The sequence below is a fragment of the Equus przewalskii genome, chromosome 29 (assembly GCF_037783145.1).
Source record: "Equus przewalskii isolate Varuska chromosome 29, EquPr2, whole genome shotgun sequence".
In the NCBI taxonomy this organism is placed as follows: Eukaryota; Metazoa; Chordata; class Mammalia; order Perissodactyla; family Equidae; genus Equus; species Equus przewalskii.
The window spans coordinates 33,574,993-33,591,339 of NC_091859.1; the positions used below are offsets into that span (position 1 = coordinate 33,574,993).

General features: G+C 55.6%; 1 protein-coding gene across 1 annotated transcript; it reads left to right on the plus strand.

Annotated features, from left to right (window-relative positions):
- Positions 1–9,078: 9,078 nt before the first annotated feature.
- HMOX1 (heme oxygenase 1) lies at positions 9,079–15,767 on the plus strand. Its single transcript, XM_070600424.1, has 5 exons — positions 9,079–9,355; positions 10,516–10,636; positions 12,556–13,047; positions 13,870–13,969; positions 15,027–15,767. The coding sequence occupies exons 1-5, from the start codon at positions 9,327–9,329 to the stop codon at positions 15,155–15,157; spliced, it is 873 nt and encodes a 290-aa protein (XP_070456525.1). The 5' UTR covers positions 9,079–9,326; the 3' UTR covers positions 15,158–15,767.
- Positions 15,768–16,347: the final 580 nt, after the last annotated feature.

A 16,347-nucleotide genomic window follows, 5' to 3' on the forward strand; every position in this document is an offset into this window, starting at 1 on the left:
GGTCTGTTTTCGCTGAGTCACGATCCCAAGTTCTATTTTTGCCGAATCACGGTTCCAGCTGCTCGGGTTTCATCTGCTGGGGGCAAAGTCCCGGCTGCCCGGGCGCGGGAGGCGGCGACTCCCCGGAGCCCGCGAGTCCCGGGGCGGGGCCCGAGCCTCCGAAGTCGGCCGTCCCGCGCCCGCCGCCTCCCGCCGCCCGTGTTCGGGAGCTCATGCAGACCCCGGCTGGGCTGAGCCTTCACGCTGTTAAGTCGCAGAGTCCAGTGGGGTTGACGTTATGTTCCTATTCGGAGGTCGGGATGTGCTCACACGCTGGGGCAGCTGCAGCACGGCCGGTATAATTTCCTATAACGACAAGGTCAGGGAACGCAGAGGCCTCGAGCGCAGAGCAGCAGGACGCCTTCAAGCAGTGCAGGATCCGGTTGGAAGCCGGATGGAGGGAAAGGGCTCTGAAAGAGCCGTTCTGGGGCAATTGTTGACATTTGACTATAGGCTTAATGAATTCGCATCGGAATCAACTTTCCTGATGTTTATCGTTGTCCTGGGGTTACAGATCCCGTTCTCGGGTATCCTACATGCTGAAGAAGTGGGGGTCAAGGGCAGGGTGCCTGTAATTTACTCTCAAGTGAGCCAGAAAAAAAAATCTACTTAAACAAAAAAGTACGTATGTGTGTATATATATGGACAGAGAGAGAGAATGAGTGATGAAACACATGTGACAAAATACTAACAACTGGTGAAGCTAGATGAAGATATTTACAGAAAGATATTCTCTGTACTGTACCTGCCACTTTGCTGGACATTTGAAATTCTTTCAAAGTTTACTTTTTGGAAAAAAAATAAAGATGAGGACCCCAAGGTTCAAAACTATTGAGAGCAAGGTTGGTCCAACGTTAGGGACCCTACCCTACTCAGGACCCTCCAGAAGTTTCTAGCTAGGTAACGGCTCTGGTGGAATTCGCAAAGGGGAACTGAATGCCTCTCTCTGACCAAGCAGAACAGCTAAGGCTCACTGCAGGCTTCCGCTGTGCCAGCCCCCGCCAGCCTCTTACGTATACGCAACTGATTTTGCTCTCACCACATCCCCTTGAGCCAACGCCCGTCCTTCTCATTTTGTCAGAGGGGGAAATAAAAGCTGAGAGGGGGCCAAGGGTCCACACGCGGTAAGTCATGGATCCTGGATTGGACGGCAGTCCTTCTGCTTGGAGTCCATCACTTTAACCAGTCTACACTGCCAGAAGTGCCTGGATCAGGTCGAACCAGGTCTTGGAGCCAGTCAGGCTCCAGGTTGGCCAGGCTGTCCTACAGAGTGGGCTGCCGAAGACCGGGCTGCTGCCTGGTCTGGCTGAGGCTCTTCAGGACCTGCCCTAGGGGAGGCCGGACAATGTTTGAGAAAGATGTTGCCCTTTCTGCAACCTTCACTGCCTGCCGTGGGCCCAGAGACCCTGGACGGCTGCCCGTTGTAGAACCTGAGTGTGCTTTAGAGCCAGACGCGTGGGGATTGCACACTGCTAAGCCTCATTCATTACATATGTATCGACTGCCTGCTGTGTGCCAGGCTCCGGGCATAGGAAGGCGAGTCCCACATGGTCCTTGCCGTCCAGAAGGAGCTCACCGTCTGGGTAGGGACAGCTGGGGCTCCAGGAGCCCAGTGGAGGCCCCATAAGGTGAGAGAAGAACTTCAGGAAAGGCTGGGCTGACTGCTTTACAGCGTTATTGAGATAGAATTGACATACAATAACCTTGACATGTTTAAAGCACAGATCTTAAGGGGCCCGCCCGGTGGCATAGTGGTTAAGTTTGCACGTTCCTCTTCGGCAGCCTGGAGTTGGCCGGTTTGGATCCTGGGTGCAGACATGGCACCACTTGGTAAGCCATGCTGTGGTAGGCGTCCCACATATAAAGTAGAGGAAGATGGGCACGGATGTTAGCTCAGGGCCAGTCTTCCTCAGCAAAGAGAGGAGGATCGGCGGCGGATGTTAGCTCAGGTCTAATCTTCCTCAAAAAAAAAAAAATTAAAGCACAGACCTTAAGGGATGCGTTTTGAGGTAAGTATACTGTGAAACCATCTCCGCAATGGAGATCATGAACTCATTCATCACTCTGAAAACTTTCCTCATGGTCCTTTGTAATGCCCTCCTCCAACTAGGTAACTACTCATCTGATTAGCTTAGCTTACCTTTCCTAGAATTTAATATAATTCCATACACATTTTATATATAATTTCCTGTAAATGGAATTATACAGTAAGTACTCCTTTTTTGGTCTGGCTCCTCTCCCTCAGCGTAATCATCGTGAGATTCATTCACGTTGTTGTGTGGCTCGATGGTTCGTTCCTTTTTATTGCTGAGCATCCCTGCGTTGTTTATACCGCAATTTGTTTATCCATTCACCTGTCGATGGGCCTGTGGGTTGTTTCCCGTTTGGGACTATTACAGACAAAGCCACTGTGAACATTCGCATCCACACCAGTCTTAGTGTGGACATACGCTTTCATTTCTCGCAGGTAAATACCCAGAGTGGTAGGCTGGGTTGTCCAGGAGGCGTACATTTAGCCTCTTAAGAAATTGCCAAATTGTCTTCCAAAGCGATTGTATTGTAGAGGGAGAAAAAAAGCTTTTTTCCTCTACCCTCCCAGGTTCTCCAGCTGCAGCCCTGGAAATGAAACTGATAGAAGACAAATCAACAAGAGAAAAAGAAACAGATTTATTAACACGCAGTACACACACACGGGAGAAACTCAGTGAGGAGCAACTCAAAGGAGTGGCTGGAACTGGGGCTCACACAGCGTCTCCCCGAAGAAAGAAATTTGAAGAGAAGTGTCAAGACTAAGGAAAAGGGGGTTAGGCTTTTAGGGGCAGCGGGCTGTGGGAAGGAAAATACATGGGGGAGACTAATGGAAGATAAGGATTCACTTGATAAGGCTTGTTATGCTGACGTCTCTGGGCCATCTCTGGGCTGAGGACTCTGCAGTTGTCTCAGGTGACTAAGTCTGAGGCTGCTTTTAGGCAAATGAGGGGGAAGACAGAGAGTGGGGTTTTTTGGCATTTACTGATTCTTAATTGTCTCCAGTTCCAAATAACCCTTACACCCTGAGTGGCATATTTGGGGGTGGCGTATTCTGACCTCCTGCAGGACCATTTTACGTTCCCACCAGCGGTAGGTGAGAGTTCTTTCTGCTCCGCATTCCAACAGTACGGATAGTCAGTCTTTTTCATTTGTGCCATGCGAATAGGTGTGCAGTGGTATCTCACTGTGGTTTTCATTTGCGTTCCCCTGATGACCTGTGAGGTTGAACATCTTGTCACGTGCTTAGTTGGCATCTGTTTATCTTTGGTGAATTGTCCCTTCAAACTTTTTATCCATTTTTTAATTCACTTGTTTGCCTTCTTATTATTGAATTGCACGAGTTCTTTACATATTTTAGAGACAAGTCTTTTGATGGATATATATTTGCACATATTGCCTCCAAGTCTCTGACTTGCCTCTTATTTTTTGTCACGATGTCTTTTAAAGAGCAACAGTTTTAAATTTTGATAACGTCCCATTGTCCCATTGGTTGACCTTTTTCTTTTATATTTTGTGTTTTGGGTTGTATTTGAGAAATCTTGGTCAACTCCAAGGTCACTGAGATCTTCTTTCGTAATTTATTCCATATGTTTTACAGGTTTAGCTCTTTCACTGAGGTCTATAGTCCATTTCTGGGCCAAGTCTTGAAAGATGAATAGCTTGACAGAGGTGTGAAAGAGGGCAAGCTAGGCAGGCGGGGCCAGGTGAGCAAAGGCCCAGAGGGGAGTGTGCCTTGATAGTTGGGTGTGAGGGAGAAAGTGAGGTGAGATCCTCCTGCTGGCGAGGTGGCCAGGGCCAAGGTCAGAGACCTAGGTGTGCCAGGCTAAAGAGCTTGTGCTTCATCCCAAGGGCGGTGGGCAGCTATTGAAGGTTGTTGAGCAGAGGCGTGGTGCAGTCACTTCAGTTACCCTTAGCAAAATCAAGGGCAGGAGGAGGAGTAAAGGAGATAAGGAATGGAAAGACGTTCCATCAGGGCTGGCTCTCGTCTGTACTTCTGTGGGAGAGCCCCCAGCCCTCCCAGGAGGCTCAAGATAAGCCTCCTGTGTTAAATGCTGACATTTCCCGGTGACTGCTTGCCTTGCTGCTTTGGGGAGCTCTTTTATCAGAAATGTTCATCTTTTGCCTGTTACATGTGTGGCGAACATTTTCTCCCCGTCTGTCGCTGAGGTATCATCCTTGTCTGTGGGATCTCTGGCAACCCAGAAAGCGTCAGTGTTTGCAGGCCGGTCTGATGCTGTGTTTCAGGATTTGGGCCTGTCTGCCTTGCTGAGGAAGGTCTGTGCTCCGTTCAGGCTGCACGGCACCCCGGGGCCCCCTGCCCTCCTGGGTCAAAGGCAGGCCCTCTTGGGTCTGTGTGGGGTGTGGGTGTGGGCAGGACCCCCTGTGTGACCTTGTTTACCTGCTGCCCCCTGCCTGAGGAAACCCAGATGGGTCTCCTGAGTCTCTGGGAACACCGTCCAGCTGAGGCAAGAGACCCGCCCTGCTCCCGGGGCTCAGCTGGGGCCTCGCCTCTGTTTTTCACCCTTAGGACTTTGGGAGCTGCGGCCCGGGCCCCCTCCCTACAGCCCAAACCACTTCTGCCTTCCTGGCAGGCGGGCGGGTGGGCGGTGCCTGCGGAGTGCTGAGTCCAGATTTCCCCATTTCCCGCTGCAGCTGCATTTCTGCTGTGTCACGGTTGGGAGGGGGGACTCGCCGAGACAAGGAGAAGGAGGAATTTGCTGAGTCACCGGCCACTTCCTCAGCCTCCCTCTGGGTGGTCGGTGAAAGGGCAGTTTCACAGCGGGCCTGAGGAAGTGAAACTTCTGGAAAAGGCCAGAAGACTCCTATTTACCTCCAAGTCTGCACACTGTTTGCAAAGCCCGGTCCCATACATCTTTTAAAATGGATTTGTCCAAGGCCGCGCTGCCCAGCTGCCCCCATGGCGTAACTGGCGACTCCACCTTCCCGGGTGGAAAACTGTGGAGTTCTTCTTGACTCTTCTTTTTTCTCATATCCCACTTCCTATTCTTCTGAAACTCTTGATGGCTCTGCCTTTAAAATAGGGGTGTTTTAGGTCACTTCTAGCCCCGTCCTGCCCAAGCCACCATCACCTCTCTGCTGGATTACTCCAGTGGCTGCCCTCTGCCCTTGGCCTTCTGCAGTCCAGCCTCACCCTCAGCAACCACAGTGACTGACCCCACAGAAACCCAGGGAGATGCCGGCACTGCTCCCCTCCAAACCCTGGAGTTCCCCCCCGCCCCCCCCCCAAAAGGCCTTTGTGACAGCCTGCAGGCCCCTCGGGCTCTGTCCCCCTTCTCTCCCTGCCCTCCTCTCCCGCCCGCCCCTTCCCTGCCTGCTCCAGCCACACTGGCTTCCATGCTGCTGCTTGTCCACGCCGCATGTGTCCCACCTTGGGACCTTGGCCCTGTCTTTTCCCTGCTGCTTGAGACAAGATTCCGCCATACCTCCCAGCCTGTGCGGTCCGCCTTACCTGCCCCTCATTTAACACTGCCATCCTTGAATGGCTCTCACAGGTTGCATCTCTCTGACCTCTCCTGCCGGGTCTCTTTGCCTCCAGCCAGGGCAAGCTCTCTACTTTTAAGGGCCCCTGAGACTAGGCTCGGGCCCCCCAGAGGATCTGAGGGGATCTCTCCGCTTTAAGGTCTGTAACCTTAATTCCATCGGCAAAGTGGAATTAATTCAATGGTAACACATATTTGCAGGTTCCAGGTACTGGGGCACAGACATCTTGGGAGGGACATGGTTCTGCCCACCACAGATAAACTCCCCCCTCCCGGGCTGGGTGAGGATGGAATTGACGGGGCTGGGCAGAATGCCTGGCTCGGAGCAGACCGCAGTGTTTCTTTCTAATTCCATCCACATTTGTCTTCCGTGCCACAGTGCCTGTTCTGGATCATTTTCTCCCGTCCCAGACTTCCTCCATTAGGGTCCTGAGCACGCATGCTCTGTCAAGACGTGCTTCTACCCTCTTCAGCCTTATAACTCCAGCGCTCATACAGAACGGGCCCATTCGAGCTGCGCAGGCATTTGAGTCAGGAAGGAAGGCTTGGAGAAGAGGTGGTGGGTTCGCGGACAGAATAAAGCCTTCGTGGAGGAACACGAGACATTGTGCTGGGAGACGGCAGAAGAGGGGCGTTGAGGGAGAGCCCCTGGGAGCTCTCTGTCCATCCCTCTCCTGCCTCCCAACGCGGAGGCTCTGCCCCAGGTGTGAGGAAGACAGGCCGTGAGTGGCGGGTAGGCCTCCCCTATTGCTGTCATGCCACACCGCAAACAGTAGCTTCAAACAGCACAGTTTATGCTCTGCAGTTCCTGAGGTCGGAAGTCCTAAAATGGGTCTGCAGGGCCCATTCTGGTTCCTTCTGGAGTTCTAGGGGAGCATCCAATTCTGTGCTTTTTCCAGCTTCTGGAGGCCACCTGCTTTCCGAGCCTCGTGGCCCCTAGCTCCACCTTCAAAGCTGGGAGCAGTGCATCTTCCAATCCCGCCCTCTGTCCTGCTTCCCTTGTCACAATCGCCTTCTGTATCTGTAACCATCCAACCTCCCTCCTACAAGGACTTTTGTGAAGACATTAGGGCCCGTACAGATAATCCAGGATAATCTCCCCATCTCGAGATGAGACCTTTAAGGTAACCACATCTGCAAATCCCTTTTGCTGTGTGAAGTAAGATATTCACAGGTTCTGGGAATGAGGCTGTGGCCATCCTTGCGGGGCCATTATTCAGCCTCCACGGGAGGAGAAAGAATGCCACTCGGATCACTCCCATTGCTTGAGGACAGGGAAGAGGAAGTCAGGAAGCTGAATCAGCATGGGGTACGGCGGCAAGCTCAACACTGGGACAGAGAAGACAGCCACATCAGCTCTGACCTGGCCTCCTCTGCCCTGCGGTTGTCCGTGTGTGGGGTCTGTGCTAGCTAAGTCTGGGGCTCCCAGTTGGGACGAGGGATACTCCTGGAGGACAGACTGGCCCCTCGGTGAGAGGTTAGGAGCAGGGGCTCTCGCTTCAGAGTGCCATGGTTTCAATCCTGACTCTGCCATCACTAGCTGTGTGACTTGGGGAGACTACTTAACCTCTCTGTGCTTCAGTGTTTACACGGACAAAATGGAGTTGAAAATGCTGATACCTTGCGGGGCTGTTGTCAGATCCTACACATAGTAAGTGTTCAATAAGGGTTGGCCAAGTTTGCAATTTGTAACTGTAGCTTGGTTCCAGCCCTTTCGGGCAGTCTAACAATGTTATTGTTTTTACCAGAAAGAGATTTTGTGGTGTCTATAGTCATATGACACATAATGACGTTTCGGTCAACAACAGACCGCATATATGATGGTGGTGCCATAAGATCAGTACCATGTAGCCTAGGTGTGTAGCAGGCTGTACCATGTAGGTTTGGGTAAGCGCACTTTGTGATGTTCACACAACGACAGAATAGAGTGACAGTGCATTTCGCAGAACGGGTCCCATCATTGAGTGACAAGTGACTGTATTCATTCACTCATTCATTCAGTCCGTGTTGACTGCCACCTGCCAGGCACGGTTCCAGGCTCTGGGGATTTGGAAAGCAAAGCAGACAAGTTCTCTGCCTCCTGGAGTCTACAGTCTAATGAGGGCACTGGTTTCTCATGGTCCTGATTTCTGGAAAGTTCTTGGCAGCTCTTTTTGGAATCACCTAGCAGCAACAGTTCTGACCTCTGTGCGTCTTGTAAAGCAGTAGGCACCACCTTTCCAAGACAGCCGTCGGGGGAGCCTTCTGGGCTGCAGTGGGAGCAGCCATGTGCCTCTGGCTGGTTTCACCCTCTGCCACTTTCTGGGAGACGATTCCCCACTTTGGAGTTTTTGTGGTGGACGGCCTGGGTTCAAACCCTTATCTTAACCTCTCTGCCTCAGTTTCCTCATTTGTAAAATGGGGGTAATAATATCACCAACCTGTGAGGTCACTATGAGGATTAAATGAGTTCATACATGTAAGTGCTTAGAATAGTGTCTGGCGCACAGCGGGTGCTCAGTGAACGTCCGTGTCAGTATGGTTACCATCGTTCACAGAAGCAGGAGCTGGCAGTACAGTTTATGCAGAGGGCTGCCCTCCCGCCATAGGCCCTCTAACCAGAAGGCTCAGCAACGCCCAGGTCGCTGGATTGACTTGGGGACTGAAAGTCAGGGAAGTGAACCTGGAAGAGGAAGCTGGGGAATCTATGCTGGACAGGCGGTCCTCAAGCCGGTACTGCCGTCCTTCAGAAGTGGGGCACTTGCCGCCTCCATTTCCAAATGGCACCCTTGCACTGAGCCAAAGTCACCTCTTCTTTGTAAATTTGGAACCCAGGACTGTGGCACTGGGAGGGGACTTCAGGAACCAGCCAGTCCATTTGTGTTGTCATCTGGGCTCACCCAGTGACCTGCTCCCCTCACCCCGGGGTTGAATTCAGTAGTTGATCAGCGAGGGGCGGCTCTGTTCCAGGCCTGGAGCGGGCGCTGGGGACGAGAGGTGAGCCAGATGTGACAGCCCTGGAAGGGCGCCCTGGCAGGCAGGCGGGGAGGCGGTTGGTATGACAAGTGTCTCGGTCAAGCTGTGCACCAGGTGCTGAGAGGCTGGAGGAGGCAGGCAGAGACTTGAATGCACCCCAGGGTGAATTCCCGCTTATGTGAGACCGTGGGCACGCCACTTCACTCCCTGAGCCTCAGTTTCCCCGTCTGTAAAATGGGGGCCATCTACGCCACAGGATAGTGGCAGGGACGGATGGTGACAACAGTATAGTCTCCAGCCGTCAGTGGGTGCTCAGAAACAGGCCCTAAACGTACATTAAAGGGACCGTGAGGCGGCAGGATCAGCTGAGGGTTGGGTGGGGGAGGTGACACTTAGGGAGCAAGCCCCCAGCAAAGGGGAGGAGGGGACTGCAGGCAGGGGCTGGGTGCTCAAGTCCCATCCCCGCGTGGGGGGCCCTGAAAGGGGCCACATCACACAGCGGCTCAGATTTCCAGAAAAGGTTTTTTTTAACGTCCTGTTTTAAACAGCTTTGTTTTCCAAGGGTCATATGACCGCCCCCCCCCACCCCCACCGCCGGGGGCGCGCGGGCGGGGCGCGCGGGCGGCGCGGGTGTTGCAACGTGGGGCCCGGGGAGTAGGATCCGCCGGGGGCCGCGCCCACGTGACGCAGCGCGGGGATAAATGGACGGCGCGGCCGGCTCGGCACAGTCACCCTCCCGCCTCCTCCTGCTTGTCTGGAGTCGTCGGAGCCGCCCCGGAGCCAGCCGAGCGCCGCCGCCGGATGGAGCACCCGCAGCAGCCGGAGGACAGGCAAGCGCGGGGACGGCCTCTCCCGGCGGGGGGGGGTTCCCGGTCTCAGTCCCTCCGGCCCAGCCCCGGGGGTCACCTCGCTGAACGGCCGAACCCTTGGGCTTTGGGGTCAGGAGGAGCTGGTTCCAGTCCTGCCTGTGCCAGTAGGGTAGTTAGAGGGGGGGAGGATGGTTTGCAAGCCTGGCGCCCTGGCACGGGGTGGCGGCCCGATGACAGTGTCGCTATGGTGTCCAACTGTGTTTGGGGTGTTGGACTTTTGAGGGCGTTTGGAGTTGCTCTGCTTACTGTAGGATGCCTGTGGCCACGGAGCCTGGGGACAGGGCGACGGTCTCTCACGAGAGCCCCCTCTTGGCCGTGTGCACGTCTCACCTGCTGTTGAGCAGTGGCCCTGGCTCTGGGGTCCCCCCTTTCACAGACGAGGGCTGCACAGTCCAGGGCGGCAACAAGCGCAAGGTCGCCAGGCTGTCAGGTGTCAGAGCTGAGATTTGATCTGTGCTGTTCCCCTCCAAGTCTGGCTCCTTCCCTTCTCCCGGGAATTTGATGAGCACGGAGAGAACAGGGGACAGTGCGTCTGGAGGGGGTGTGGGAGAGGAAGGAGAAATGACAGTTCTGCCGGAGGTGGATACGGACGGGTGGCAGAAATACTCCCAGAAGGGGACTGATTTCTTTGCGTGAAGCAGAGTTTTGCAGGCTTTTTAACCCAAACCCTTTTATGATGAGCATAACATTATGAGGGGTCGTGAGATTTGTATCTGAAGCTTCAACACGATAAATGAATGAAGTCTTGCGTTCAAGAGCCAGTCAAAGCAAGTCTGACGCTGATGTGAAGGTTGGCCCGCTGCTGCTTCTCCCTGAGCTGTGCCACCTCCTCTCCTCCATGGAGAGTAACTGGCACCAGGATTTCTCCCATGGGTTTGGGGACCATATGCCATAGTATTGTAATGACTGAGGAGTGTTGCTGGGGCTGTGTGTTAAGGCGGCGGGCACGTGGCCTGTGTCTGAGCTTGGAGGCTGGACTGACTTCTGCGGAGAAGCCCGCTGAAGCCGAAGTCCCTTGCAGGCCTGCCGACAGGCGGGCGGCGCCCTGGGGAGCTCAGCGTCCCAAGGGCCCTGCGCATAGCCACCCTCCCTTGTTCACCCTCCGTCCCTTCCCTCTGCAGCATGTCCCAGGATTTGTCAGAGGCCGTGAAGGCGGCCTCCAGGGAGGTACACAGCCAGGCGGAGAATTCCGAGTTCATGAAGAACTTTCAGAAAGGCCAGGTGACCCGAGATGGCTTTAAGGTATGTGGCCTGGGGGGACCAGCCCTGGTGTGGGAGGGTATGACGGGTGTGGGTGTGTGTGCCCAAGGCTCAGGGCAGTGGTGTAAGTGGGGATCAGGACCAGGGCTGCCGAGGGACCAGATGGGCATGTCCAAGGGAATCATTTTACAGGATGATGACCTTGAGGCTCAGAGAGGGGAGGTGACTTTCCCAAGGTCGCGCAGCAAATTCACATCCTGTTGTGTAGTGTGGTGGAGGAGCTGGGGCAGTAGTGCCATAAACTGAGCACCTAGTCCGTGCTGAGTGTTTTTACACACTTGCTTTCTAATCTGTGCCTCAACCTTGATATGGAGGATGAGGAAAGGAAGGCTCAGAGAGCTTAAGTAACTAACAAAAGGTCACACAGCTAGTAAGTAAATGAGAAAAGCCAAAATCAAACTGAGGCTGGTCTCATTTCAGAGCTTTATGCTCCTGATCTAATTATAAGCTGCCTCTGAAGGCAAAGGGGCAGTGTGGGTTCCAGCCGGAGCACAAACATTTGCTAACAGTTAAGACTGTGGGACCCTCATCTACCGTCCTTAAGGCAGCTTTCCTGCCTCTGTGAAATGGAGTTTCAACAGCTTTTTGCTGGGCACTGATTTTGCTACTTCCCAGCAGGGTTGTGAAATTCATGCAAATAGAAGGGAAGCACTTGACACCCAGGCAGGTGCCGGGGGACCAGAGTGTGGGGGCGGGGAAGCAGTACCTGGTGCCCTCCCCTCAGCGATTTGGACCCTGCCCCATGCCCACCGTGACGGGAGATGCGGTTCTCGGGGGTCGGGGCCCTGGTCCAGGCCTTGATCCGTCTTCCTCATCCTCCTCCCTCCCTCAAAAAGATGACACACACCCAGTCCCTGTACTGTGGCTGGGGGCAGCGGGGTGGGAGGTGACTTTGGACCATGCCCCTAAGGCACTGAGTTCAGAGCGTGCACACAGATCCGCGAGGGCACCCAGTGCTCGCTGAGAGGATGCTGATGGAGGTGGCAGTTATCACCACGCCTCTTACGTCACTGTTGATGCCCAGTGCTCTGCCCGTCCCATCCTGCTAGACCCTTCCCTCAGCCCCCCTTTAGGATATGGTCAGATTATCCCTGTTTTCAGAGGAGGGAACCGAGGCTTGACTTGCAGAGTCACACAGACCTCAGACCGTCTCCTGCTCTGGGGTGGGAAGCTGAGAACCAGAGAGGGCAAGTGGCTTCCCTACGGTCACACAGCTGAGGACTGGCTGAGCCCCCATTAGAATCAGGTCTGTCACACTCAGAGTGCCAGGCTGTTTTGTACCAGGCCGCCTGGCTTTCTGCCCCATTGAGCAATGGGGCTGTTGTCAAGATTTATGATTCAGAAGTAACTTGGAAATCTCAACTGGAAAGTCTAAACTTTGTCCTCTTTCAAACTCAGACTAGAGTCTGAATGTGTGACGGGAGTTCCCCGGAGCCAAGGTGCACTGGGCCTGTCCGCCAGCCCAGCATCCAGAGGGGGCGGGGCTCAGCATGGGCCTTTGGGAGGCAGAGTCGGCCCTGCACATCCTCACCAGAGGGCAAAGGCCAGAGGTGCTCTTCCAGTCGGCCGCTCCCGGGCCCACCCGGCCTGGGCTGGACTCCACTTTGGTTTGACCTCAGCGTCTCACCCCCTCTCTGAGCCTTTAGTTCCCTTTTCTGTAAAATGGCGGTGGCAACTCCCTTGTGGGGTTTCTATAAGGATTAAGTTAAGCTGCATGTTTCACCGCATGGGATCCCGGGGTTTGGGGCTCAGAAAATGCACGCTCAGGTTTTCCTCGTGCGAAGCTCCCCTCTGGCCGCCATGTGGAGAGGATTGGCAGGGGCCAGCCTGGCGGGGGCGGGGATGGGGCTGGGGGCCGTGCTCAGGCTCGGCGGCAGTCTGAGCGCCCGCTCTGGTTCCAGCTGCTGATGGCCTCCCTGTACCATATCTACACGGCCCTGGAGGCGGAAATCGAGGACAACAAGGAGAACCCGGTCTATGCCCCCCTCTACTTCCCAGAGGAGCTGCACCGCAGGGCCGCCCTGGAGCAGGACATGGCCTTCTGGTACGGGCCCCGCTGGCAGGAGGCCATCCCCTACACGAAGGCCACCAGGCGCTACGTCCGGCGCCTCCAAGAGGTGGGGCGCACCGAACCCGAGCTGCTGGTGGCCCACGCCTACACCCGCTACCTGGGTGACCTGTCGGGGGGCCAGGTCCTCAAGAAGATTGCGCAGAAGGCGCTAGACCTGCCCAGCTCCGGCGAGGGCGTGGCCTTCTTCACCTTCCCCAACGTCGTCAGCGCCACCAAGTTCAAGCAGCTGTACCGCTCCCGCATGAACTCCCTGGAGATGACCCCCGAGGTCAGGCACAGGGTGATCGAAGAGGTCAAATCCTCGTTCCTGCTCAACATTCAGGTGAGGGTCCAGCAGCCCTGCTGGCCGCCTGCCCCAGCTGCTCCTCCCGGGGACATTTCCTTTATAGCAGGGGGAGGGGCCGAGGGTCTCGGTGAAGTGTAAGGACTCCAGCTAGGGTTCCGCTTCTGCCACTTACTGGCTGGGTGACTTTGGGCGAATCCCTTAATCTCTCTGTACCTCAGTTTCCCCATCTGTAAAATGGGGATATAATAGTACCTACATCTTAGAGTTTGTTGTCAGGCTTAAATGAGTTTATACCACTAAGTCCCCATCGCAGGGCCTGGCACAGGGTCGGCCCTCCAGTGTCAGTTACTGTGATTGGGGTGTGAGCATCATGGTCATAGCACACTCTGATAACACCCTGTGACAACATAGAAGTGGTGTGTGCCTTTGTGTGTGGCCGGGTTGGCACTGCAGGGGTTGCAGCTGCCCCAGGTGCAGCCTTTGCCTTCCGGGGCCCCTCAGCCCAGCCCAGGAGGCAGGTGCATCTTTCTACAGGTGCCTCAACTCTGGCGGACGATGGGCTTTGACAAGGCCTTGAAGGATGGAATCTCAGGTGGAGCTGGGGGGGCAGGTGTTGCGAGTGGGGGTGAGGTCCCTTCTAACCCACATTTTGTAGAATCCTGTCGCCCTCCGCCCACCTGAAGGCGCTGTGGCTCCCGGTTCCCAGCCTGGACCTCAGAAGAGACTGGTCCAGGCACCCGTGGAACAACACCCCTCCCTTGCATTCCCCCAAAAAACCAACAACATCAAAACCCTGTCAACCCTCCATGAAAGTCTGTGTCTCTGCTGAGCCAGGCGCGTGCGTCTTCTGTCTTCCAGCTGTTTGAGGAGCTGCAGGAGCTGCTGACCCGGGACACCAGGGACCAGAGCCCCTCGAAGGCTCCGGAGCTCCGCAGGCGGGCCGGCAGCAGGGCGCAAGGTGAGGGCCTCCGGGGGCGGCGTCTCCCCTGGGCTCTGCGGGAGGGGCACATGGCCCGCCTGGCTGCCTCCAGTGTCTCTTGACCCTTGTGTCTTTTGAATGTTTTAAATGAGAAGGAGGGGGCAGGGAAGAGGGCCTGGGGTCAGCCCTCAGTGCATGACCCCGGGAAGCCGTGTAACCGCGCCACACCGCAGTTTTCCCAACCCTGAAATCGAGGGCAGTCGAGCTGGTTCTAGTTCGCTGGCTCGAAAGGGAAGACTTGCATAAAGGGCCCTGGGAAGTCCTGGGCAAAGCCATCCCCCCGCTTAATATAGGTTCCTTTTGGAGCCCTCTAATGGTTCCTGAGCAGAGACCCTGACGTCGGGCAGGGAGCCCAGGGCCTGCTCTGGCTATTACCCCGCCCTGAGATGCTGGGACGACACATAACCCCCGGGTCTTGCGCTGTGTGTGTCCCTCCCTCACGTGCCTCAGAGAGCTATCGAGGTTGTGGCTGTTTTGGCAGAATAGCTGGGAAACTTCCAGAAACTCTAAAATGCTCCGCAAAACGCCCCGTCTCTCGTGGGCGCGTGCGTGGCTCTGGGAGGCGGGGTGGAGAGGTGAGGCTCAGCCGTCTGCCTGGCTGGTTCCTTTAGGCCTTGGCTCCTGGAGTCCCCGGAACCCACCTGGCCCTATGGCTTTCCCACGGGTGCCAGGACCACGTGGGACCCCTCTGTTGGCTGCATTGGGCCTGGGAGCATTGGAACGTGGCTGGTCCTGATGGGACTGGCCACCTGGTGGGGTGAGGGGACTTCGCCCCAATGCGGCAGTTCTTGAAGTGTGGTCCCTTGGAGCACCCCTACGTTCTCACAATGTGGGCTGGCTGAAAATGGAAGAAGGCACAGCTTGGAGAAGTAGTGAGCTCCCTGTCTTGGGAGGTATTCAAGCAGTGGCTAGGGGGCTACCTGTTTGTATTCTAGCAGGATCCTGGCATTGAGCAGGGACTGTACTGCTGTGTTTTCTTGTGACATCAGACCCCCTCCCACCCACCTGTGTTGACACTGCTCCCTTTCTCTTTCAGACCCTACGCCCTCAGAGACTCCCGGGGGAAAGCTCCCGCTCAGCATCCTCTCCCCGGTGCCGCTCCTCCGGTGGGTCCTCACACTCAGCTTTCTGGTGGCCACGGTTGCCGTGGGGCTTTATGCCATGTGAACGCCAGCGTGCTGGCTCCTGGGGGCTGAGAACTCTGCCTGGCCGAAGGCCCTCTCTCTCTGGAGGAGAATCTCTCGGCTGGCTTCTTCCTTTGGGCATAGGGGGCTGTCTGGCCCCCACCTTCTCCCTGCATCCCTCCCTCTCTGGAAAGGAAGAAGTCTGCGGCGTCTTCCCCAACCAACAAGCACAGCCGGCCCCATGACCTGAACTTTAAATTGGGACGAGGGGTCCCGCCGGCCCCTCAGCATCCCTGTTCCTGCCCGCTGAGCCCAGAAGTCATGGCCAGCAGTGGCAGCTGTCCAAACCTCCAGAGGCCCTGGGGTCACGGTCTCCTGACATGCCGTGACCGCTCTCCCCTGGGCCAGGGCGGTTTTTATGTAAACGTGCAAAGATGTTGTGTCCCGCGTCTCTGTCTTGTTTTTGTTGGAGCCACTTTTTGTTCCTGGCTTGGCCTGAACCGGGTGTTCTGTTGTGTTCTGTTAGGTTTTTGTAGCAGGGCTGGGGTGGGTTTTGGGGGGTGGGGTGCAGTGGGGAGAGAGGCGTTTAACAGCTCTGTGGCCTTGGTCTCTAACTTCCGTGTGAAATAATAAACTCCCCTGCCTGATAGTAACTCCGAGTGTTTTTCTTGGGCTCTGTTCCCCGGGGGACGGACCTTCTCGCTTGTTTCCTGAGTGCTGGGTCCCGGGACGAGGGGAGGGTGGCGGTGGTGGGAGCTGTTTTTGGATGTTGGGCTCTGTTCTGAGAACGTGGGGGGTGAATTTGAAGCTGAGGGTGGTGCATCTTTGTGGCGAACCCTGCTCGATGCGAGACACAGCTTTACCGAGGGTGGGCTTGCCCTGCGAGGCTGCAAGGAGCAGATTCTGGGATAAAATTTGTGCCCTGTACAGTGAATCTGAAAGACCTGAGACCCTGGGTTCAAAGCCCCGCTCCTCTGGTAGCCCTGCCTTGGGGGTTAGGTTCAGCCTCGCTGGGACTCACATCTGTCGCTGAGATGTGAATACGGCGAGACCCCCCTCACCTCCCGCCTTGAGAAGCACATGAGATGTACGCGAGATGCCAACCCTATACTGTTACCGAACCTGAAGTGAGTTCGCTCACCCGTTGCGCAGCAAGCCAGTCTCTGACACCAGGTGTGGTGGAAGAACGTAGGAATTTTATTTTTGCACAGTGCTGAGCAAGGAGAGAGGGCA